Here is a 26,936-nt window from a genome sequence, read left to right on the forward strand (position 1 = left end):
CTCTCGTATTAAATAATATTAGCGTCAGCGCGACGGTACCATACAAACTTCCATTTCGAATTTAGTAGTAGCCCTGATGACTGATCCAGATGCAAAGATTTTAAGGCACACACTAAATAGACAAATCATTATTTATACAATAGTTTTTTATGGATTCAATCAATATGCATAACGTCATTTTGTGAAACAGTTATCTTTGAACGATGTAATTATCCGAATCCGAATAACAAAATGACCTTGGCATCCGAAAAAACCTGTATTTTGACATTTCTGCGTTTTGCAGCAGTGAGTCGTGAGTGACAAGTCAAATCGGTGAAATCTTTTTTGATAAATATTCAGCTAATCCTGCAAAATGTCCTTTTTCGGGGTAGGAAATCCGTTTTCTACACCGGTTGGTCAAAAATAGGTTGTAGCTAATAATTTCCTATTTAGTAACATCGTCATATTCCACAAAATTACTTGTGATCAGTGATCCTTTCTTTTTTGTTGCGCACTATTTATCAGAGATTTAAGAGTTTCTCTTTGTGATGATGTAAACAGTGGCTTTTGAAGCATATAAATCATAAACAAATTAACAAGAATAACCTTGTTATAGATGTAAATGTGTTATCGAGTGTCGCAAAGGTGTTAATAAGTTTGACCCTCTTTAAGTGCTTGATTATAAATGTTAGATGCGAACTATATCAGTATCAATTGCCGCCTAATCATTGAATTCGGGATCGTTTCGTATTATGCCAGAACTGTAACCTAAATATAAACATGACCAAACATTCAACTCAATTATTTTTTAGTAATTTCCATGTAGTTTTATGTATAACGTTTAAAAATACTTCTTATTCCAATTGTTGTCTAGGCATTGTTTTGATGCCAAACTTAGTAGATATATTCATTTTGATGCTTTATGTCTGGTCTGCACCACAAAGTGTAAACTTACAAATGGCTACTAGCTTAACACATTCACTGTGATGCAAAATGTTGTTTACTTTCAACTAGTGCTGTGTAGGAGGAGGTCTATAGACCCGTTATCACAGTGAATGTGTTAATAAACATCTAGCTCTTATGATATTTCAGAACAAGCTACAGATGGCACCCTCCCGTCAGAAAACTGGGCTCTTAACATGGAAATATGTGACATTATAAACAGCACAGCAGATGGCCCTAAGGATGCTATAAAAGCCATCAGGAAGAGACTGACTCAGAGTGCAGGGAAGAACTACACCGTGGTGATGTATACACTGACTGTTCTGGAGACTTGTGTTAAGAACTGCAGCAAGGGCTTCCATGTGTTGGTGTGTAACAAGGAATTCATTTCGGAACTGGTGAGTGATTACAGGGTCCATTTTTTAAGAGGCAGTACTTGTTGCCATTTTGCAGGATTTATCCTCCTAACACCCAAAGTCCTTTTTATAGGACTTATTGTAATTTGAACATCAAACTATCATAAATGACATAGTTTGATGTTCATAAATCAAAAATTTAAGTTAGGAGGCTATTCCTTTTGTGTCATAAATATGGTGTTATTATACACAATATTTTAATTTGCGTTTGTTGGATCCTCTGCACGCTTATCTAATATTAAGATAACTGTACTTTTATAATTTTATAATTGGTTTATATCCAGTATACCTTGTGGAAGAGCGGGGTCCCCTGGCACAAGCATTGTTTTGCTTAAAAGGTGGCCCCAACCTTGTTCTATTGTAACAATGTATTATTTAAACCAATAAACTTTTTCATTTCATTTTCATTTTTCATTTTCACAATATTTTAATAAAGCCATATTTGCATGTATTAAAAGCTAAAATAGTCTGTCTAAAAGCACTTCTTCAAATTTCGATTTGCTTTTTGTATTAACATTTATGCTTAGGCATAGATCTATGGGAAAGTGAAGTATTTTCTATTTTGATGAGGCAGGTTTTTTTTAACTTCATGCACATGAGGGGTTAAAAATAATTTCTTTGACAAATATATTGTGGGTAGTTCTACTAGTGTTTCAACCACCACCTTATATGTTGATGATGATAGTGTTAAGCATAATGTAACAGTTTTAAAACATCATTATATCTTATCAGCCATAGGACATCCACTGTTGGACATAGGCCTCCCCCAAAGAACTCCTTTGAAGAAGCTTTGGTTGGAAGCTGCCTGGATCCACCCACTGTTTAAATGCAGATCAACCACCAAATATAAATATTTATTCCTGCATAATTCTTTGCCTGCATAAGACCTTGGTTTCATATTTATTACAAAATATTATACCTACCTGCATTTTCCATTAAATCCAATGATTCATAAAATACTTGGTTCATGGTTATCTGTAAAAGAGGCCAGTGTTTGTGTTTGGCCCCGAGTATTATTTTAATGTTGTGCAATATTTGTCATAATCCCATTAGGAAAGCTGATTTGTCCAATATCTGTTCATTCAACTATTCCAAAAAATATTTAACCTCATAACAATCTACATACAATAGTACATACATCACATGGTAATTAGAATTTTAGTTTGAATTGCACCATGTTACTGTAATAATAAACAATAACCATTTCAGACCACTCATGAAATCTTTGATTATGTATGTATGTGATTTTGTCAAAATTAGACATTAATGACATTGTAATAATAATCACGGCACGCATCATCGTGAATGACTCTACCTATAGCTGGGCACAACCCACACTTATATAATCATGTTTAATGCCATTTCAATTACTATCTATATTAATAATTTCGTACCGGTCTACGGTAGACTCGAACGAAATGCACATCAAATTAAAGAGCGTAAAAAATTAGTCAATCCGAGTCGAGAACTTGTAGGCGGAAAATTCGGATTATCAAGTATTTTCAATATAAACTTGAATAAATTACTAAGTATATAATGGCGTTGCGAAGTAAACATGTCAAAGTCATTACATCAATGTGGCGTTAGTGTCACGTCATCACGTGTCACAGGTGTCACAGGTTTGCATTTCGTTCTCCATTGTGACCTCTTAAGGGCCCCACACACGGTACGATTCGTCGATTTTCATCAGATCGATCGTACAGACGAATCGTACCGTATATGGGGCCCTTTGGGTCTAATTTCTTTGATTATGAGACAGAGACAGACATCATAGTTATTTGGGCAAATAAGATTTAGGAGAAATATCTACTAGTGAAATACCGATACGTAGGTTAGCTGTGAAAGTACGTTTGTGATAATAATTAAGGCTGGGAATATACGTCAGATTTTTCGATAAGTACAACAGTCTTTACGCTGGCAAAAATTTTTTTTCAAACATATTATTATGAGTACATTTTTCCCGAGCGAAGCCGGGCTTTCATCTAGTTTATTATTATTGTCATCAGTTACGCTGGGTTTGTCTAGATATTTTAAATATCCAACTGTCTGTATTATATTGTATTGGCAAAGTTATATCACCTGCTAATTTGGCTCCTAGACTATATGTAAGAAATGTATACAGACTTCGTAATTATAATGAAAAGGAGGCAAAATATGAAAATGTTGTATATTATTCAAACAATACAACTGGGAATTTGAAAGGTAGTCTATTTAAAATTACACTTTAATATTTATTACAGGATTAATGTTTTGAAGTCCACTCTTAGATAAATTATGAGGTTTATCTTTATTCTTTACTTCAAAGTACTGAAGTTTAAGGAGGTAGCTTATCATGTTAGGTAATTAAAATTATAATGTCACTGAACTGGTTGATTCATATTGCTGTATCTGATAAGGTGACATTGTCTACATCACATACTGATTGTATTATGCAAATTTATAAAATGTCCATACAGATTGTATTTAATATTATGATAGAAATTACACCAATTCTCCACAACTTTGTGTGCATGTGCTTGTGCATCCCAGGGAGAATAGTAGATTGATAACCAAGGGTGGAAAGTGACTCATTACACCTGAGATATTTCTTTCAATAGTTCGAGGGGAAATGGGTAATTTCACCCGAGTTAGACACTACTTTTCATTTCGACTGTGAGGAAAGTAAAATAGTACAAAAAAAATAGAATAATAATAAATTAAATTTCGGTATTCAGTATTCAGTAAATTGAATTTACTTATATCCAACCTCCAACGGTACCTTTTCGACCTGGCCAATTGCCACGGCCGACTATAAAAAAAAAACGAGTTGTCACGACCAAGGGGAGGTTGAACGCCGAACGAAGACCTTTACTACTTATTTATATATTCCATCACTTTCTATCACATTTCACGAATGACTTCCATCTCTTTCTTAACCTAACTAAAGAAAGAGATGGAATATGTTCGTGACGTAATAAAGATCAAATTTCTTGTTTCAAACGGATGTTCGACGTTCAACCTCCAGTGTTGTATATAAGCTCTTTCGGCACGACGTGCATCTAGATGGCCATGCCGAAACGTGGAAAAAAGTGTCATTGAATTGAAAAAACAATTGAAATGAAAAAATTACTTTACACCCTAGAGACACAAACAAAAAAGTTTCTACATATTTTTTAAATAATTTTTAATTTATATAAAACTAAAAAATCAATCAAATCAATCAAAATAAATCAATTAAAAAATAGAATTATAATAATGCATAAAAAATAAAAGGTACATAGAAAGTAAATTATTGTTTCCACTGTTGCTATATCATTTCCTCGCAATCGAAGTGAAAAGCAGAGTGCAAAACTCGAGCATTAAACCCATTTCTCCCTCGAGCGACGTGTCTATCCACCGTCGCTGTACCGGCTCGGGTGGTTGGCAGATATATATTGTTTTTTTTTTGCAAAATGTAGTAGGTTTTAATTCAAGCAAATTATGGCTACCCTACTTGCAACAAATTCACATTAATAACAATAAAGAAACCCGAATACATTTAAAAATATACATACCAATGTTTACGTAAGCATAGGGGGGAGGGGGTATTGTGCTGCTGACTTTTGCTTACAAGGGGTAGGGAGGGGGGGGCGTTAAAAATGGCTCTAATTCTGCTTACGTAATACTTGAATGACTCCGTATTCTCAATGACCCCTAGGCGTGGGCGACGTGGGCCACCGCCTACCGCCTCGCGGTCTAAGGGCCTCGCGCCTCGAATGTTTTTTTTTTGCACATTTAAAAATCCGTCATCTAACTAATGTGTGGTGTGCCATCATAGGCTTTACTACGAAATGCAAAAATCGAACTTCGTATCTTGCCGTCCCGCTTATGCTTATATTATTTAATACGAGAGTGAGAGGGACGGTACGATACGAACTTCGAATTTCGTAGCTAGTTTAACACTATACAATATGTTTCCCAGTTTTTAATTTGCCTTGCTGTGGACTGAAGCGCCGTATCTAACAGCAGTCTATTGACGCGTATATATTGTCGTCATGTAATTTCTCAATGTCATCTTCCTTTACTTGTATCATATCAATGATTCACTAACCTTTATCTGATATAAGACTCGACTTGAATACTGTACCTGTGTTTTTGAAATATTTGAAGCTGAGAAAAAGAAAGATTACTTTGTGTTAGTTATATTAAGATAGCAATAAAAAAACAGAGGAGAATAATTATAAGCTGCTATTAGATGCATTTGCGTTAAATAATATCCTGTAACAGCCCAACTCTGTAGACTTGTTTTGATAAGCAAACTGGTTTTGTGTGCTCAATCTACATTCTTTATGGGTTGTTTGGTATATTAAACTAGCTGTTTCTCAAGACTTCATATGCGAAGAATACTTTTTTCACTATTCTGCGAGAATTATGCAATTTTTCGGGATGAAAACTATCCTATGTAGTTTCCTCGGTGTTAGGGCCGGTACAGACGGACAGCATATGAACTGCAAGTACTGCAACCCAGCTGGAAAATGGCAGTTCGAGTGCAGTTGTGATGCAGTTACACCAATTATTGCATTATAATTATAATTTTTTAGTTTTATTGATTTATCTTGATTGATTTGATTGATTTTTAGTTTTACATTAAATAAAAATGATTTTAAAATATATAGAAACTTTTTTGTTTGTGGCTGTTGACACCTGATTACCTTGGTCTTAGACGAAGATTTTACTTTATGCAATAGAGCATAATACATATTGTTTCTTTTGTAAATCAAACAAAAAAAATACAAAGATGAAGTGCGTCAAAGTAGCCCGTGACGTCACTCCGTGCTAAAAAGTGTCGCACGTCGTGACGTCACGCGAAACTTTAACTGGATCTATCTTTTTTTTATAACCACTCACATGCTTTGAGCAACTACGGTTGCCAAATATATATTAGCAAAATGCTTCTGGCAACTGTGGTTGCCAGACATACACTGCGTCGCTATTGCAGCGCAAGGCAAGAGCAATTCATGGGCGTTTTTTTTTTCACGCGAGCAGCTGAGTGTATAAATGGCTTCTGTCCGTTTGGAAAATTCTACCAAACTGGCTCTATCTTTATAATTTTTAGTTTAATAACACTAACCTGTTGAAATCAACTGCGTTCTAGCCTCGTTTGTCTCAGATAATAATATAAACAGATTAAAATAAAAATAGAAAACTATACAAAAGGTTGCTTTCTAATTGGTTCCAGGTCAAGCTGATTGGTCCTAAAAATGACCCTCCTACGGTGGTGCAAGAGAAAGTCCTGAGCCTCATCCAGTGCTGGGCTGACGCTTTCTCCAGCCAGCCCGAACTACAGGTAATAACTCCTAGCTCTATACTTCGTTTTTTTAGCATTAGAAAGAAGGTATAGGTAGGTATTAGGAAGGATCTTTTTTGAAAAATAAGTAACAGCGAATAGTTACAATTAGCAAGGGCATATGATCATTTACATGCTTTTGGTATCATAAGTAATAGTTACTGTTTTTTTAAAACGTTTCACAATAAATAGACTCGTCAAGATTGTTTACCCTTTTTCTAATGCAAAAAAAAACGAAGTATAGCTAGATCTAGGCTAGAGGGGTATTTGTAAAACTTTCAGCCGTTACTCGCTATTTTATCTGTGAAGAATTAATTCTTTTCTTGCTATCCTGTGGGAACAATAAAAGGTTCCGGGTTCTTGCGTGATGGAAAAACAAACATCCAAACATGTTCACAAACTTTGACACCTAAAATAGATCCAAACAACAACTTGGACTCGGCATAAGGTCTTTTCGAACGCTAGATGCGTAAATAAATGATGTCATTTGTTATTTACTGGTTATTCAGCTATCATTCTTAAATATAATAAAATAGTAAACAAATTAGATACCCTTAACCCACTGTCGTATCAACAGCGTAGACACTAATACTTTGTGAGTATTGTGTCAGTTTACGTACTAGTTACGACGTAATAGGCCCCCTACTACGAAGTGCATAATTCGAACTTCGTATCTTGCCGGCCCGCTGACGCTTATATTATTTAATACAAGAGTTAGAGGGACGGTACGATACGAAATTCGACTTCGAATTTTGTAGTAGCCCCCCTAGATGCGTTACTAATAGTTGACAACCGCAACCTGCCACCCCACCGCCAATGGTGTAAGTAAGGCCGCGAACTGGACGCCAGCGGACAGTCGAGTGACAATCTATTATATTTGTATCTAAATTAAATAAAAAATATTTTGTTAAACATGAATTATTTTTCTTAATCGATTTATTTGTAGATTTGTCGGTTGTTCGGTCGGTAGTTTGTCGGATTCTTGACATAAGATTAGGTCTGTCAGTCAGGTTTGCGTTACAATTGTAGTTTTCGTGGTTAACATACAAGTATTTTTTAAGTGTCTCTCTCTATGAAAATAGTAGTCGCACCAGTCAGCGTGGTGAAATAGGGCCCTGGCGTCCAGTAGCCGAATTGTTACGCCCAGGCGCTTGCGATCGCATTCACCATTTCTTTCTACCCTAATCTTATACCGTGAGATAAAAAGAAGTGAAAAACGGCCGAGATTCCAAGTGCATTAGCCAAAAAGGCCTCCGTTCGCGCCTTAAAAGTCACAGAATCTATGTTAGGGTGCAACTGCGAAAGAGAATTAGTAAATTTTTGTCGTAGCCTGGAAGTAGGCAATTGCTGGCTGATTAACTAATACGAAGCCAGCAATTGCTATTCCAGCCGAGACTAATATAAAGCTTTTCTCAAAAATGGTGAATAATTCTGAAATAGAATAAACTTTTTCTCAAAATATATTATAAAATTTAATTTTATTCCAATATTTTTCTTATGCTTTCCCGCCTTTTTCATTAAAAATAAACTGCAGGTGTATTTTTCCACCGAAAACACCACAAGCTATTTCAGACCCAATAGAAAAAGTCCGGAGTTCCAACAAAATATCTGATACCGGCCATTAGACTTGGCTGTATACGACTTGTGCCAACATTTCCATGGCCTTTTTAACTTTAAAAAAAAATGTGACTGATTGCAGGCGCGCTAATTCATTATTGTCGAGCTAGCGCGCCTGCAATCTTTTAAACTTTTTAATTTTTTGCTGACCATAAACTATGCACTTCACCTTCTGATATGTAAAGAATAATGTCAACTTTTACGGACATTTTTGAGAAAAAGAACATTACGTGTCAGCGATAGCAGTGGGAAAATGCTTTAGGGGCGGGGTACACGGAGCGGGCGCACGCCTGCGGGTGTGAGTGCTGGTAAAATCCGTCGCACGCGACGCGTGCAGTTAGCGCTGCTAATATTATTTTTCCATAGGCGTCCACCCGCTCCGCGCAAACCGCCTCAGCTACCGTAGACCCTTACTGTATGGAGTGATGGAGCAGGAGCGCTGTTATTATTAACTTGAATTACTTAGCAGTATCTCAAGTTTTTTTATTATTATTTCAGGGTGTTGGACAGGTCTACAATGAGCTGAAGACGAAGGGTGTAGAGTTCCCGATGACCGATTTGGATGCCATGGCGCCAATATTCACGCCGCAACGGGTAAGCATTACTAACGTACCTAAAGGTACTTTTACCAAATGACTTGCTGGAGAGATGAATAAAACGCACAATTTTTAACATTTTATCCATATTTTCTATAAATTTTCCGAATTTATTGAAAAGTCCCATTAACCTTATGTTGTAAATACGAAGTTACTCCGAAATATTTAATTAGGTACCCTACCCGCCACGATATATCTGATGGCGATTGTACAGTCAGTCAATTTGATTCCTAGGCCACCATAGAATCATATCATAGTAAATATTTTCTTTGTCTATAACAATGATTATTTATTGAGACGTACAATTTCACAATGACAAAGCTCTATTGCGGTCTGGGAATTAGATTGACTATTAAGATTGGTTTTTTGGAATCTTTTATAAAAAAAAAAATAATTCCAAATTTTTACTTTTACGGTCATGGTCATCCCGTAAAACCTAAATTGAAAATACAAACTGAAATATAGATGCACAGAAAAACCAGAAAAATAAGACCAGCACTGGGAATCGAACCCAGGTCCTCGGTATTCCGTACCGCGTACTATACCGCTACACCACTGCTGGTCAACGGTACATACACGAATTTCCCCTATGCACCACATAGGACCTGGGTTCGATTCCCAGTGCTGGTCTTATTTTTCTGGTTTTTCTGTGCATCTACCTATATTTCAGTTTGTATTTTCAATTTAGATTGACTATACTGTACTTATCTAGATAAATTCCTATAGTTCAACTCTGACTCATGTCATGATAAAGACGGCATTTGGTATCTGGTCATGCTCTAACTATTGTTAAGTCTATTGTTGAGAGGCACAACAATGCATTACGTGGACAACAATTTCGTCGCCGATTCTGATTACTTTTTTTAGTTCAGTCCTGTTTATTTCGTTAACGCTGAAGGTCAAATTTTTGTTAACTGTTTAAGTTTAATATAATGTGACAAATTGACACCAATTGACCTAATCCCAAACTAAGCAAAGCTTGTATTATATGTACTAAGCAACGTATAAACATACTAATGTAGATAAATAAATAGTTAAATATATATTAACACCCAAGACTCGAGAACAAACATTCGTATTATTCATACAAATATCTGCCCTGACCCGGGATCGAACCCGGGACCTCGAGCTTCGTAGTTGATTCTCTAACCACTAAGCTATCCGGTCGTCAACTATTAAATACATAGTTTGTTAGATCAATTTCCCAGAATCGTTATTTCCTATTTAGTAGCAAAATTTCCGTACGCATTTTGTCCCAATATGCTTTTTTACTGAATCTTATTTTCACAATCGCGTTTTTTCCCAATTTGAATCGACGCAGAAACATAAGTAGGTTTAGGTTATGTTAAGTTTGCATCGGCCCGAAGGGCCAAAACTACACAAAAGTAGGAGCTCCGCGTGAGCGTAGCTCCGTCGACACTGTGTCTGTGTCGATTCTGATTGAATAAAAACGCTACTGTGAAAAAAAGCTTCACTAAAAAACCATAGTGGGAAAAAAGCATTCGGGAAAAAATGCGAACGGAAATTTTGCTACTAGGAAATAACGATTCTGGGAAATTGATCTAACAAACCTGATGGCCGATGCGGTCAGAAGGTTCTCGAATGGCGTCCGCGGACCAGGAGACGGGCTGTCGGTAGGCCTCCAACAAGATCGCGAGATCGCGGTGGATGCGGAAAGCACAAGACCGGTCTGAGTGGAGAACCTTGGGTCAGGCACTCGGACCGGTGCTGGACATAGGTCCAGCAGTGGACGTCTTTCGGTTGACATCACTGATGTATTAAACTGTAGATACACATTGCCAAACAAAATCCCCATCAAAGAATGTCCGAACTATTTATTTGTTTGTGTAACAAATAAAATCATCACCCACACAAATTAATTAAAAGAATACGTGACGAAATTTGAACCTAGTCTTTACTGAGTTACATTTGAATTTCGCTAGCGGCCATATTCCACAATTAATAAAAATATTTACGTGTGCGTAGAAACACTGATCCCACCACACAAACAAATAGAAAGAATACGTGACGAAATTTGAACCTAGTCTTTACTCTATTACAGTTAAATTTCGCTCCAACTCCACAACGCTTGACACTTGACAGCTAACTCCACAATTTCACATATGCATGCTCGAATATGAATGTAAGCCTTATCAGAAAAGGCAGAGGGATTAATTTCACTTGCTACATTGAAGGCGACGTTGCAAGATTGCTTGGATGAGTTTGACGTTTCTTAAGACGGACGAATTTAGGTTGTAGAACAAAGAATGCATTCGGACTTTCGGAGAGGACTTTCGTAATAAAAAGTTTTTGTTAATTTAATTTAAGAATAAAATAAAAGGTAACTTTTAAGCTAATTTTCTTTAGTCCAAATGTTTACCGTTTTCGAGATAATCTATATACAGCCGGATTAAGACTATTTGATGCCTTAAGCAATGCACGCCTATGCCCCCCCCCCCCCCCTTATCGATATTTTAAATAAGTATTTATTACGACGAAATATTATATTTATGAAAGACGATAGAGATTATGGGGAGGCACGAGCGAGCGGATTTTCAAAAAGCCTTACCTTTTATGTGCTAACAAAAAAAATTTTGGTGCTGTTTATGGTGCCCCCAAGACGTGATGCCCTAAGCAATCGCTTAATTTGCTTATGGGCTAATCCGGCACTGTCTATATATATAAAATTAAAATAATAAACTGACTAACTGACGATATATCAACGCACAGCCCAAAACGCTGCACCTAGAGACCTACTTTATGCCCCTGGTTACCGAAGTATTCGTCAAGACGACAAACGAGTCCAAACTTCCTATGGTCACCCGCTAGCTTTATCATCAGATCAACTCCATGTTATAATAATATTGCATTGTCATCGGATTTAAGTATACATGCGTGTAAAATTTCAGCTCAATCGGTTGAAGATATCCACTTCAAATTTGAGTTGAAAGATTCCACCCGAGCAAACATAGTTACATTACACTGCAAATAAATATAATGCTTGTAATAAGTTTTTGTTAAAAATTCAATTTTTAATACAAACTTTTTTGCCGAATGTACTTTTTGTTGACTGTACTTGAATTGTCGTCTAAACTACATATCTGTACCAAATTTCAAGTCGGTACTATTAACTATTGAGGAGTTCCCTCCTGCAGAGACGATTCTGACAGAACCACCAAGATGTCACTGTCACCAGATTATTGTATTGTCACCAAATTTACATAAGTATGCCAAATTTCAAGTCGATCGGACCACTGGAAGTGGGTCAAATTTAGCTTCCAAGATTTGACCCAAACAAACAATAAATAAATAAATAAGCAAACAGGGCAAGCTACAGAAAAGCTTCTAAAAATATCGCCGAAATGTAAGCACTTGTGCAAGTATTTCGAATAAAAAACAATTTGAATTCTCATCCTCCTTGGTTCTGGCTGTTTGCTTCTAAAACCATTGCCAGCGCAAGCCGCGCGCAGCTCAAAAAAAAATTGCAGGCTGTCTGTCAGCACAGTTCATTCGCGGGAAATTCGGCGGACTTCGTATGTTGTGTAATTAAATAATAAGAAGCTCGACTAGTGTGAATAAATTGTAAACTGTATTATAAACCTTGTAAACAGTGTTAAATACTTAGTATGATTTTTTTAGTGTAAAAAACAATAGGTAAACATAGTGATTAATACGGTGTAGATTTGGCGAGCGCTTTATCAAAGTTGGCTTCATTGAGGTTTGTGGTTCATAAATTGCTTTATTAATTTTGCACAAAAACGAATAAACCACACAGTCAGACAGTCAGTACATTATATTATCGAAGCTTTTATAAAACATAATTAAAATCGCAAACTTCAAGTTAAATATTCAAACAACATAGCTACCCGTTGCTAGGCGACTCGGTAAATAAAATAGAGTGACGGCAACTCCACTACACTTTTGTTCCATGTTCTGTTGTTTATCTGTTTCGTTTTACTGATATGCTTTCCTGTGCGTGTGACAAAGACAAGGCATATGTCAATGTTGTGGAATTCTGGCAACGTTTATCTTTTAATTAGCAATTTAGAAATGGCTTTAAAATTAATTTAAATCAATATTTCTCTCTGATTATTAGAATTTAATAGAAAAAACCAACAAATACTCGCTGAAGGTATGATATTCCATCAGATTTGTTCCGTTTTCGCGAGTGATTTTTGCACTTTTTAAAGACGCACGTGGGCATCGTTACGCTTGCACTGACAACAACGTACTGAGAAAAAAGAAGGCCACATTTACCAAAGTGGCGCTCATTTGGCTCGGACATATTCGGACGCGCGACTGTGGATCTACAGTTTAATACATCAGTGGTTGACATGATGATTTGTAAAGGGGTATATTCGAGCGTTTTGACCGGTCGGTTAAACGTCATTACCATTCCACGTTTATTAGAACAACGGAAGGACAAGTCACAAGTTTTGATTACGCTATGCTAAATTTAGCATCGATATTGTCTTTAGTTTTCATAAAAATGTAACCCTGAGCATCTCCTTTTAATAATATGTACTTGCCGAAAGAGTAATGACGAAAAAGAAAACGTCGCAAAAACGCTGAGTGTTTACCCAAAGGATATAGTGTCGTGAGGTGTCAAACGTGTGGAAGGAGATCGCTCTTAAGCGATAAGGCCGCCTATTGTTTACCTTGTAATTTTATTTCTGTGTACCTGCTTTCTGTATCGCTTATTATTTGTCTTACAAGAAAGAGTCATTGTATTGTATTGTGTCAGTTAACTTTTCTAAGACGTTCCAGAGCGTGCTTGATGGAGGGGACGCGGGCGCTGGTTCGCCGTTGCGCGCGCCGCCGCTCTCCCCCGCGCGCCCGCCGCCCGACGTCACCACCGAGCCGGTAACCATATACACACACACGCACACATACAAACACACACACACGCCCGCATGTACGCACGTTCTTAGTGTCTACTAGCCAGTACAGTCGAGGTCAAAGAAAAATTGACAAAGGGCATACCTCGACTGTATCTGCGGCTTTGCTCGGGTTAACCGGGCCGGTCTGACCGGAGAAACACCACGCTCTCACAAAATACCTCTTGAAGTAGTCTATACTGCTGCGGTTTGGCGGCGTTTAAGCGTTCTAGTGGCTCGTACACGCTAGTTCCAGCAACAGCACCAGTACAGAACTTAGTTAATTAACCCGAAGCTTTCAATCATATTTCACGATTTGCTTTTTTGGACAGCGTTTTTGACCGGTACACTAATGTTTCGCAACTAACGTTTGGCAATCTGATTAATTTTGCAACTGTTTCATATTTCTGAAACTGTAAATATTTCAGGATTTTTATAAAACTAACCTAACCTAACCTAAAGGGTTCTACACGATGGCCCTGAAATAGATCCCGAAATATTTACAGTTTTAGAGTTTGCACCCTTATAGTTTCGCCATGTCTGTCTGCCTGTCTGTCCGTTCGCGGCTTTGCTCAGGGACTATCAATGCTAGAAAGCTGTTATTTTGCACGGATATATAGGTAAACTATGCCGACAAAATGGTGCAATTAATAATTTAAAAAAAAAATTTTTTTTACGGTACCTCGCATATACGTAAAGTGGGGGTCATTTTTTTTTCTCATTCAACCCCATAGTGTGGGGTATCGTTGGATAGGTCTTTTAAAACCATTAGGGGTTTGCAAAGACGATTTTTCGATTCAGTGATTTGTTTGCGAAATATTCAACTTTAAAGTGCAAATTTTCATTAAAATCGAGCGTCCCCCCCCCCTCTAAAATCTAAACCGGTGGGTAGAAAATTTGAAAAAATTCAAGATGGTAGTAAATATATCAAAGTTTCAAGGAAAACTATAACGGCTTAGTTTTCTTCAGAATTATTACTAGTTTAAGAGTAAATAGCAGCCTAAGGTGTAAAATACATATACCTAAACTTGGAAGATTCCGTATAAATCCTTAGAAAAATATTACTTAATTTTTTCGTAATGGCTACGGAACCCTATTTCTGGGCGTGTCCGACACGCTCTTGGCCGGTTTTTTTTTTGGCCATATGTACTTTGGACATTATGCTACACGAACTAATTGCTATTTTGATGTTCTGCGTTATAGATGTTATTGCCAATGGGGCAAATTGCTAATAGGAATCTTATATTTCGCTTCTTATTCAATTTGACATTTTACGTAGACGATTCGGTACTGATTCCCCTAAACTTTTGTTGTACTGTACAGGTGGCTCTGTCAGAGAGCCAGACGGCGAAGCTCCGCGGCGACTTGGCTGTTGTGGAAGGCAACATGGCCGTCATGTCTGACATGTTGAACGAGCTGACTGCGCAGCCGCCCGCCGCCACGCATCAGAGCGACATCGATTTACTCAACGTAAGTAAATACTGTCAGTCTATTAAACCCTCGTAAGCGGGAACTAAAAAAAAACAATTCAAGTCTCATCTGTTTTAATAAGTAGAAATTCTGCTGATTAAAATATAGCCTAAAGATTACGAAATTACATTTTAAATTTACCACGAGCTTTAAAGTGAAGGGAAACATCGTAAGGAGACCTGTACAACCCTGCAAAGAAATTCAATGGTGTGTGTGAAGTTCCAAATCCGCACTGGGCCAACGTGGGAACTATGGCCCAAGCCCTCTCATTCTGAGAGGAGGCCTATGCCCAGCAGTGGGGCATATACAGGCTGTGGATGATGATGATGATGAAATGTAGCCTTAATTTAGGGGCGAATCCGCGTCTAAGAATAAACTAGCAGGGGTTAAGAGCGTGCAAACGAAAATTGCCCATTCAGCGATTTTGAGGTTTTTCAAATGCCTTATTAATGTCTAAATGCTTACGTTTTTTAAGGAAAAACTAATGTAACATATAGATAAACTCTTACTCTGATGTATAGCGGTAATTTCCATTTATTTCCGTCAGCGATTTTTTTTTGCCAAATCATTTTGTTAGTGAGGTTTTACAAAAATACGCGTCAGAGCTGTCTTTCATGTGAAATATTTCCATTATAACCCACCACAAACAGTGTAACTTCAGTATTTTATAATAGGAAATATAGTCTTTTAAGACATAGGGTCATCATATGTATCAAAATATTAGTTACTAGATGAAAACCCGGCTTCGCTCGGGTAAAATGTAGACTCATAATATGTTTGAAAAAATTCTTTGCCAGTAAAGACTGTCGTACTTATCAATAAATCTGACGTATATTCCCAGCCTTAATTATTATCACTAACACTTTAACGGCTAACCTACGTATCGGTATTTCACCAGTAGATATTTTCCTAAACCTTATTTGCCCAAATAACTATGATGTCTCTGTCTTATAATAAAAGAAATTAGACCTAAAGGGCTCCATATACGGTACGATTCGTCTGTACGATCGATCTGATGAAAATCGACGAATCGTACCGTGTGTGGGGCCCTTAAGAGGTCACAATGGAGAACGAAATGCAAACCTGTGACACCTGTGACACGTGGTGACGTGACACTAACGCCACTTTGATGTGATGACTTTGACATGTTTACTTCGGAGCGCCATTACATATTTAGTAATTTATTCAAGTTTATATTGAAAATACTCGATAATCCGAATTTTTCGCCTACAAGTTGTCGACTCGGATTTACTAATTTTTTACGCTCTTCAATTTGATGTGCATTTCGTTCGAGTCTACCGTAGACCGGTACGAAATTATTAATATAGATTATTATTCAAATACCATTCTTCAAAAAGTCTAAATCGGTCTACTTCATCATTTTTTATCTCATTTGTTGTGATGTATTTGCCAATAAAACAATTTATTATAAATCTACAGGAAATGTTTAGTCTGTAATATTTTTTTCAGCGCTTAATAATAGCTCATTTAATTTTGTCAATTTTCTAAACTTGGGTCCTAAATCGATTATATAACCGCGCGCGTTAATAGTTACGACTCAGAAAGCGCCGGGCTCTCCCAAGGAACGGACGTATCGCTCTGCGCTCTCCGCAAGGTTATCAACCTTTACTGCAAACACCCGATAGTTATAGCGTGTCCGCAATTGCTTGATACTTGATAAGTAATTTTACATGTTAAAATTAAATGTTTTAAATTTTCGCAATTTTCACTCAAACTAATACGGGTAGATGCATTTTACATTTCACAAGCATTTATTTAACTTGCCATATGAGTATGTATGTTAGTATGTAGTGTGTAAGTATTAACTAAATTTGACCCACTTCCCGATTTTTGATTGAGATGAAACTTTGCGTGCATGTGTGAATAAAATGACAATGTAATATTATTATTATGACATGAAGCTGATCTGATGATGGAGCTGGAAGGTAACCACAAGAACTCTGTAATAAAACGACATAACCCCATCGAGTTTGGGCTCATTAGATTTGTCTTGACGAGTCCTAGGTGGTAACCAGGGACAAAGGTACAGTCAGCAAAAAAATATTGTATTAAAAAAATTAAATGTAACTTAAAGTTATTAAAGCTTTTATTTAACTTGCCCTGTTAGTATGTTTGTTAGTATGATAGTGAGTATGATATAAAAGTAAATAAAATCTTGTTGTACAGTAAAAGTCTTATATTCTTAGATATGGGCAATAAACGAAAATCATTTGGGATGAAAAAACACAGTACTGTTAACACAGTATGAGCTGCTTAGAAAAGGTTATTCATCATTATTAATTACCATTACTGTAAATCCAAGATAGAAATCTAGTTCCATAAATATTTTTTTTTGTTAAATTCACTCCAAATCGGAATTAAGGTTACTGTAAAATTACTGTTTTTGGTTTTAAGATAGCATTTTTTTATCAGGTACTATACTACCATTAAAAGGTTATTTATCAATACTAATTCCCATTACTGTACATTCAGGATCAATAATAAATACGTTTTTGTGTTAAATTTAATTCAATTCGGATTTATGATAACATTACTTTCTTGATTTTAAGATTGCATTTATTTTCAGACGGAAAATAGAACAGGCTGAAATGTCGAATATACCTAATCATGAGATTTCTATAAGTCCCAATATGTAAAATGTATAACGCATTTTCAACTTTAAAAAATTAGATTTTGCCACAATTTTATTCAGTAATAATACTTTTGTCTAGTTTGCACAGTATTTTATTAGGTACGTACCAAGTGAAATCATATAAAATGAAGATTATTGTTTATTAAACATTCCAGGATACTACTCAGTTTTGATAGACTGTCTCCGAACATGTACGATAGCTAATGAAATTCCTGTTACTAAAATGTCATTGGACTCCGTAGTCCATTAAATTAGACGCCTTACGCATTGTTAATAATCTACTCCCAGAGAAGTCGACTCCATCTGATCTAAGGACTCCATCTTAAAACCCTCGCTTCGCTCGGGAGTTAACGCACGACACCCTCGCTGCGCTCGGGAGTTAAATCTGGAGTCCTTCGTTACGCTCAGGATTCAATACCGTACCCGTGACATAATAAAGTGCTTTATCCCCGTAGTGTACAATCTACTAATAGTATTTTATGCAATTGTTACATAAAGAGGGGTCTTGAAACCATAGTGTGGGTTAACGATACCAGCGAAGTGAATATCGTTATAGCATCACACGAGTGTTTTAAGGCCTAATTATGTAAAATTTCATACAATATTTTATATACACACATTATCGCCGAAATATATATATATATATATCGGGGATTTCGGAATTGCTCGTTTAAAGATATTAGATGAAAATAATTATGAGCAATGATGATGAAATATTCATTTATTTACTAATTATTACGTGCCCTCACACAGTATACCGTGTATACAGTGGTGGCCACGTAATTAAGAACGATTTGAAGTTCCAGATTATTTTTAACTAAATCATGTCATGTGTAGTCGTGGGTCCTTCTTAGAAGTAACTAGTTACGTTATGAAATAGCACATGAATAGAGCAAACGGGATTTAGAATAAAGAATAAAATTACTGTCATTTTTTTACTAATTTTGTTTTTATTCTCTTTAGTAACAAATTCAAATAGTAATGAAGCTGGACAAATAATTAAGAACGATTTATTGAACTGTTCGAAAGTTTTTTATTTGAAACTTAGATTAACTAAATCACACTAACGTGAAGTTTGTACAGAAAAAAAAAGCAATGTAATACATTTTAACTAAAATTAATAGTTAGTAGCATGTCCACGGCTTTTTATTACTGCCTTACACCAGCGAGGCATTGAATCTATCAATTTTTGACATTTCGCAAGAGAGATAGAGTTCCATTCTTCTAAGAATACGTCATACAGTTCTCTTAAATTGCCACACTGTCGATTTGAAACTTTTTTCTTGACTTCGCACCAAAGATGCTCTATTGGGTTAAGATCGGGGCTGTTGGCTGGCCAATCTAAGACAGAAACTGATTGCGATGTGAGGAATTCCTTAACGGTACGTGCAGTATGCTTGGGATCATTGTCGTGCTGGAATGTCCAAATAACCGGAAGCACGCCTTCAGCATATGGTAACATTGTTTCTTCCAGTATGTTTTTTGTATTGAAATTGATCCATGTTTCCTTCTATCAGCCTAACAGGTCCAACACCATGTCCAGAAAAACATCCCCAAATTTTTACATTTCCCCCGCCATGCTTTAAAGTAACTTTTGTGTACTGGGTCGACGCTTTATTTGGAGGCCGTTTTACATATCGTTTGCATCAGAACATACCCTATTTATTTTTGTCTCGTCAGAAAAAAGAACGTTTTTCCACTGTCTGACTGTCCAGTTTTCATATCTTCTTGCAAATGCAAGCCGGGCTTGCCTATGACACCGTTTCAACATAGGCACCTTCCTTGCTATCCTTCCGTGCAACTTTTCTTCTACCAAACGCATTCGAATACTGCGTGCCGAGATTGCTGAAGGGTTGTTTTCGCCAAAATATTCTTTTCTCAACTCATTAGACCCACTAAAAGAATTTTGTTTTGCCAAACGAACGATATTTCGATCATCTCGACGAGATGATTTTCTTTGTCTAGGTACACGCGGAACATTTGAAGTAGTTTGATACGAAGCAAAAATGCTTTATGGCGTGGAAACCATAGTTTTTGAACATTGCAGATGATCGGCTATGTGTTTATACGACCAATTCTTGTCGCGAAGTTTTAGTATTACTTTTCTTGTAGATTTATCACAACTTTTATTTTTCCCGTTGTTTTTATATGAAGCAATCGCCTTTAAGACTTTTACGGCACTAAATGGTGCCAAAATTATTCAAATAATAACCTAGCACAAAGCGGCGGTCCGCTCTCTATTTAAATTTGAATAAAAATAAACTATTCAGCGTTCTTAATTATATGACCAGCCAGTAAGTAGTAATACTAGGTTTAGATGTAATATATAAAGTTTATCTATTTATTTTTTAGCCAATTATATGTATAAATGAATTTACCGCTAGTAAGGAAAAGTTTTACGATACCGAGAGAAGTACAAAAATATACATACAGTTAGTAACACTTGTCAGTTTTGAAAAATTTTCTCTAAAAAATCGTTCTTAATTATATGACCACAACTGTAGAAGCCGTGGTGGCCTAGTGGTTTGACCTATCGCCTCTCAAGCAGAGGGTCGTGGTTCAAACCCGGTCGCACCTCTGAGTTTTTCGAAATTCATGTGCGGAATACATTTGAAATTTACCACGAGCTTTGCGGTGAAGGAAAACATCGTGAGGAAACCTGCACAAACCTGCGAAGCAATTCAATGGTGCGTGTGAAGTTCCCAATCCGCACTGGGCCCGCGTGGGAACTATGGCAAAGCCCTCTTGTTCTGAGAGGAGGCCTGTGCCCAGCAGTGGGACGTATATAGGCTGGGATGATGGATGATGACACAGTATACCATCATATGCGTAAGAAACATTGAAACTAAATATTTGCGCGCACTGAAAAATTAAATTTTTATTGCCAGCTTTTTTTTACTGACTGTAATTTATATACGTTGTTGCCATCTAGGGCCAAAGTACTTGTCAAGACGAATCAAACGAGCCCAAAGTCGATGTGGGTTATATAGATTTATTACAGAGTTCCTACGGCCACCTTCCAGCTCCATCATCAGATCAGGCTTCATAATAATATACTGCATTGTCATTTGATTTACACACGTATGTAAAATTTTAACTTAATCTGAAAACGCATATTTAGTCAAGTTTAGCTTCCAAAATTTTATCTATACCTACTAATAAACTAACATACTAACAGGGCAAGATAAGTAAAAAGCTTGTAAGTAATAAAATAAATTATTATGTTAAGGAATAAAAATATTTATATCGCAACAATTTTTTTTCTTAATTTTACTACGACGGAAAATGTACAACGATCAAGATGTGTTTAATGTTTCGGCAACGCTCGCATCGTACGCACACAGCAAACCGCTGTAGTGTGCGGGCGAAACACGGGCCGCGGGAAGGAGATCGCGCCAGTGACGAGTTGGGTCAAAATGTTTGCGCGCTCTTAAGAAATGATTACCGTTGATGAACTTGAGCACGCCGCTTCTCACACATACGGTCGGTTGCCTTTAATAGACTACACCCCCTGTTTTACCACATTGATTATTTTTTTCGGATAAATGTGATGCCGTCTCTGTTTGTTTTGTGCGAAATTGCGAGTAGACGGAGACGGTATCACATTTATCCGTCAAATAAATTAATCAATGGTGATGAAACGGCCACTTAGTGTATTTTTTGAATGACTGACAAAATAAAATATAAGTGTCCAAAATTTTCTGATAATCTATCTGAAAAACTACCCATTTATATAATGTTCGGTGTGGGTTACTTTTAGTATCAAAAATAGATTCATGCGGCTTCACACCTTAAACCCGACCAGTCTCTAGTTTCACAGCAAAACTAGTATTAACTTATCTTTTCGGTGTGACAGGAGTTGGCAGACACTCTCCGCGCCATGCAAAGCCGCGTGGCGGAGCTGGTGGCGCGGCTGGGCGAGTCCCCGCTGACCGGCGCGCTGCTGCACGCTAACGACCAACTGAACAACCTGCTGCTGAGACACTCCCGGCTGCTCAACAACAGGTATAGTGTTTAGAAATAGGTATTACCCCTCTGTTAAATCATCATCATCATATCGGCCCTCTCATTCTGAGGAGGCCTGTGCCCAGCAGTGGGACATGTATAGGCTGGGATGATGATATCAGCCGTAGGACGTCTACTGTTGGATATAGGCCTCCTCCATAAACGTTCATTTCTTCGGCTGGAAGCGGCCTAAATCCACCTAGCGGCTTTAACCAGGTCTTCTGTCCATCTCATTCGTGGACGTCCTACGCTGCGCTTGCCGATCCGCGGTCTCCATTCGAGAACTTTTCGGCTCCAACGACCATTTATTCTCCGTGCTATATGGACTGCCCATTCAACTTCAACGAGCTAATTCGCTTGGGTATGTCTGTGACTCTCGTTCATCTAGGGATCTCCATTTCTATTTTCGATCCCGCAGACAAACCCCGAGCATAGCTCTCTCCATATGATACACCGCTGATCAACTCTTGAGCCTAAAAATCTATTAAATAATCTATTCTAACTACGGTTGTATGACATGACAGCTTATTAGGGTCGTCAATATTTTTTGTTTTAATCATTTATAATATTTTTTCGGATTACGTTGTAGAATACCGGTATACTCTGTTTTACTAGTAAATATAAGTTATATTATGCTCACAAAACAACTGAAAAAATGCTCCCAACGCAGCGGCAGGGCAGCAACCACATACATGTCTTTCTTTTTTGCTTCCCTTTTGAAAGGCATACACGGCATACATTAAACTTTGCTTGTACAAGATAATTCTATTATACCTGTTCATGATTTCTCGTTTATTGAAAAACAGTTTTTTTTATCTCGTAACGAAATGCTCAGTACATTATTTTGGCGTAAAAACTTAAATTTTAGGTTAAGAAGGGAAGGAATAAAGACTACCTATAAGATACCTCATAGGGTAATAGGATTCGTTTAAGTGTAACACGCTTCCCCGCTGGGTCCGAAATAAGGTCGGGCTCGATCACCCAGCGGGAGCGCGTTTTTATCAACATGATTAAGTACTTTGAATAAACACATGCCATTAATCATTATTGGATGGGGACGATGGAGTCTCGATCGGGATAATATTTTTCATCACACTTGCTCGTAAACAGTGTCGTAACATGCAGGCTACCTTAGTTGCAACCCCCCAAATAAACCCTCGACCTTAATGTGCTTGTCATGAAACCCGTGGTCGGTAAATGAGTCAGTGCCCGTACTGATGGTGCTGCAGGACTACATGGACCACATGCACACGCACGGTGCGGCGCATGCCGAGGGAGGTTGAGGGCGACGCTGCACAGCCTATCGCCAATATTTGGAAGAATTATATTTTTTCTTTTACAATTATAAATTTTTACTTGCAAATGTGATGAAAAAACATTGTATTTCGCACGGGCGGTACTAGAATTACGAACATCGACTCATTAAAGCCCTCAGTCTTCGACTTCGGGCTTCTAATAGACTCTCGTTCGTAATTCCTTGTTTACCGCTCTTAAGACACAATGTACTATTATGTGGTAGGCTCACTGTAACACCCACAAAATACTGGCGTGAATAGTAGTTTTGCTACTGTGTTTCGTACGGTGAGTGGGAGATCCGGAGGTCCAACTCCCCTCCCCCCTCCCCTCCCTTTAGGCCGGCAACGCACCCACAGTTCTAATAATGCTGTAGGTGTCCATGGGCGGCGCTGATCACTTACCATCAGGTGACCCGCATGCTCGTTTGCCATCTATTTGAGAAAAAAAAATATGATTTCTTATTTTTAAGTACTTGCGACCGAGACTTGCAAGGAGCTGTTTCTTTTTGATAAAACGTGGTTTTGATGCCAGTTTCAAGCCTGCATCCCTTTGTTATGGTATGGGGATGAAGTTAGCCAAGATCAATATACTTTTTAATGAATTTATAATATTAATTCGATTTATTTTATTCACCAGGAACGCCGCAACCGGTGGTGCCACTCCTTCCGCCATTTTAGGAGCCGCCATGGGCGTGCCTGCTTCAGTTGATACGCGTAAGATAAATAAGTTATTCAGTAAACGAAATTCATTTATTTACTTACACATAATAAAAATAACAAAAACACAAAAAATAACAACGTTAAAAACATGTTTTTCGTAAAGCTGTCTTTTGCTGTCTGTATTTTTTGTTGACTTTACTAACATTGGTATCCAACTTACGTATCCCGTCCCGCAACCAATGATTTTTGGAACGATCACGAACAATTAGTTACGCTTCCATTCTAAGGGATGTATATTATACCAAATTTCAAGTCAACAAAGATGGATTGAAGTCACCTTTAACTTTAAGCTTAGATCCAATCAACACGGCGAGTTCAATAAAAGCTTATAAAAACTTTTTTAAAATTTCTACCTTCTTAAGTTCTTCGTATTTTTTTAGCAAAGAAAAACGACGACGATGCTTTGATTGATCTCAGCGACGATGTACCTGACGTTGCCAAACTAAGTAGTACTGAATTGATTGTATTTGTATTTGTTTTGATTTAAGCAAAACAAAATATCTTAATTCAATTTACATTATTTATTATTTTGTACAATGATTTATGATTTTGATTTTATTTTTCAAATTTGTTGAGAATGTAAATCCGATTTGAATGAACTTCATTCGTGGACCGGTCCCATTCCCGGTCTCCATCACGAGGCTTATTGTCCAACACACTATGAATCACAATCGTTTTCACCACTTCTTTCTGTCATACGATATAAGACGACGGTAGAAAAAGATGATCAATACGATCGCGAACGTCAGGGGTTAGTGAATACGGTCTCCTGTCTTGTTCCTATTTCTGTTCAGAGTAACTGTCCCGGTCATGGTTTTATTTACCCAGGAACCTTCTTAGGCATTTGCAGAACAATCAAAATCCAATGGTTTAGAAGCGCACAGAGGATAAAGAAACAAATATTTACTTACATATTTCTAAAGTGTTTTATGCCCGTGACCGAAACACAACGCTGCCAACTGTCGTATAGCTTGCCTTGACGGACGCTGTATCAAAATATGACACTGGTTCTGAGCCCCATATTTTTGATTCGGCGGTAACTTTATCCCTGTTCAGTCAAGGACGAAGGTTCTAATTCAAATATTTTTGCAGCTGTAAAAGACACACAGCCAGACAAGTCTCCAGGCAGCTCCAAGGACGAGTTTGACATGTTCGCACAGTCCCGAAATGTCAGCTATGACAATAATAAAATGGGGTGAGTTACATGCTAATATCAATTTCTAGACTTGAGCGAAAGAGATGAGTGCTTTATGTCTGCGATAGAGTACTCGCGTTAATAACTGAGTGGTTGCGCGATGAAATTATTGCCATTGTTTTGTCTCGGTCGCAGTCTTTGGCATCTTTTTTCGTAAAACTAGCTAGCAGTTCTTAACGCGAGTATAAAATTGTGGCACGTCTGCTGAGTAAGCGAGCGGAGCGAAGAAATCGTTTCTGCTTCGATTTAAAACCGTGCATGAAACTAAATCATGCCTCAAGCAACAGTTGGTTTAGAGTTCAGTCCAAAGTATTTAGATTTAGAAGATGACATACCTATTTGCTTGTCTCACGCGTGTTTTTGTTTAACAGAAGCAGTTACGCCGCGAATGCGGAAGAACAAACAACGACGGGGCTCGCCTCCGCGGCCAATCAGCGAGCCACGCAGGGACAACCCTTGGTGAGTTAGTTGTTTGATAGGGAAAATGTTAACAATAGGGTATATGTGATATACGCCACTAATCAGTTGACTCCCATATGTTTTGTATGGCAATAGTAGTTGAGCAGGAACTGTATTTTATGTAGCTTTTGGCGTGCTGGGGTTTTAAATAAGTAAAAGTTCAAGTTCAGATGGAAAACGTGTGCTGCGATCGCACAGGTGCATGAGAATGGAAAAAGAGGCCTAACCACAGAGTCGATAAAGTACTTTATTTTTAGGGTTGCCAACAATAGTGAGCCGTGACGTTATGGTGTTCGCCAACTCAATAGTTTTTTTTTTATTCTACTGGACGGCAAACGAGCAAGTGGGTCTCCTGATGGTAAGAGATCACCACCGCCCATAAACATCTGCACTTAATCTGGTATTGAAGGCGGTTTTACTCGATTCGTTTCCTGGAGTTATTGGTTAATGCATGCTGTCATATACCCCGTTGGGAAGTCAACGAGAGACGAGAGGTTAATCTAAAAGGATAGACGACCATGTTCGCAGTTAACATCATCCCAAATTCGGGGTTGTCACTGCTGTGGTTATCTAGGGATTTTGTTATATTTATTTAATTTTTGTTCATCTATGCCCATAAAACAGAAACGTGCCTGACTTAACAGTCAGATAATTAGACTCGCCAGATGATAGACATATATTTTGAGTATCATATAGGTACCTACTTAGTGCGCCTTAACTTAAGTAATTATATTATTTCAAAATTACTTTGTTGATTTTTTATTCCCACACTCAAGGTGTGTATAATGTATATGTAAGTCAAGATCTAGATAGATAGATTTATACAAAGAAATAACAATAAAAAATAATCAATTTCTTTCTACTTCTGATTACTGCAGCATGATAATGTAAGTAAAATGGATGGCAACATATTTCTTATGTATGGTAATAATATTAGTAATGATTTCTTGACGATATTTTGATTTAACTTTATTTTATAATTCCTTGTCCTTCTTTTTAGCATGTTTTAATTCTTAGTTTTGATTTATTATTTTATTAAATTTATTATCGACAGCCCACTGAAATGGACCAGAGAGAGATAGACGAAATTGCCGCTTGGCTGGCCCAAGAGAAGGTGTGTTTTTATTTATTTTGTTTTATTTTCCTTTTTTAAAATATAATCACAATCTCCACTATTAACACTAACCACAGCTTACAGTAGTAACATCACAACTACGGCTTGTAGCATTTCATTCAATAAAAAAAGGATGTGAAACTTCACTATTTAAAAATCTAGGTTCACAGTTGTGCCTCAATAGGCATGTAATCGCGACTTGTTACAAACGTTATTAATATTTTAAAAAACAAATAACTTTTACGTACGTTACGTAAAAAATATTAATAAACAACGTGGACCGAAATTTTCAC

At 37.2% G+C, this 26,936-nt stretch overlaps 1 protein-coding gene across 1 annotated transcript; it reads left to right on the forward strand.

Annotated features, from left to right (window-relative positions):
- Nucleotides 1-603: 603 nt before the first annotated feature.
- On the forward strand, nucleotides 604-26,643 carry LOC141429660 (TOM1-like protein 2; the record flags this gene model as incomplete). The annotated part of the gene is given in 12 exon segments (XM_074090086.1): nucleotides 604-624; nucleotides 1,072-1,319; nucleotides 6,535-6,642; nucleotides 8,758-8,853; nucleotides 13,623-13,718; nucleotides 15,056-15,202; nucleotides 21,712-21,860; nucleotides 23,793-23,869; nucleotides 24,256-24,321; nucleotides 24,968-25,070; nucleotides 25,442-25,529; nucleotides 26,584-26,643. Coding segments are annotated over 11 exon segments (1,191 nt in total), but the record flags the coding sequence as incomplete, so codon positions are not given.
- Nucleotides 26,644-26,936: the final 293 nt, after the last annotated feature.

This window comes from Choristoneura fumiferana, chromosome 7 (assembly GCF_025370935.1).
Source record: "Choristoneura fumiferana chromosome 7, NRCan_CFum_1, whole genome shotgun sequence".
NCBI lineage: Eukaryota > Metazoa > Arthropoda > Insecta > Lepidoptera > Tortricidae > Choristoneura > Choristoneura fumiferana.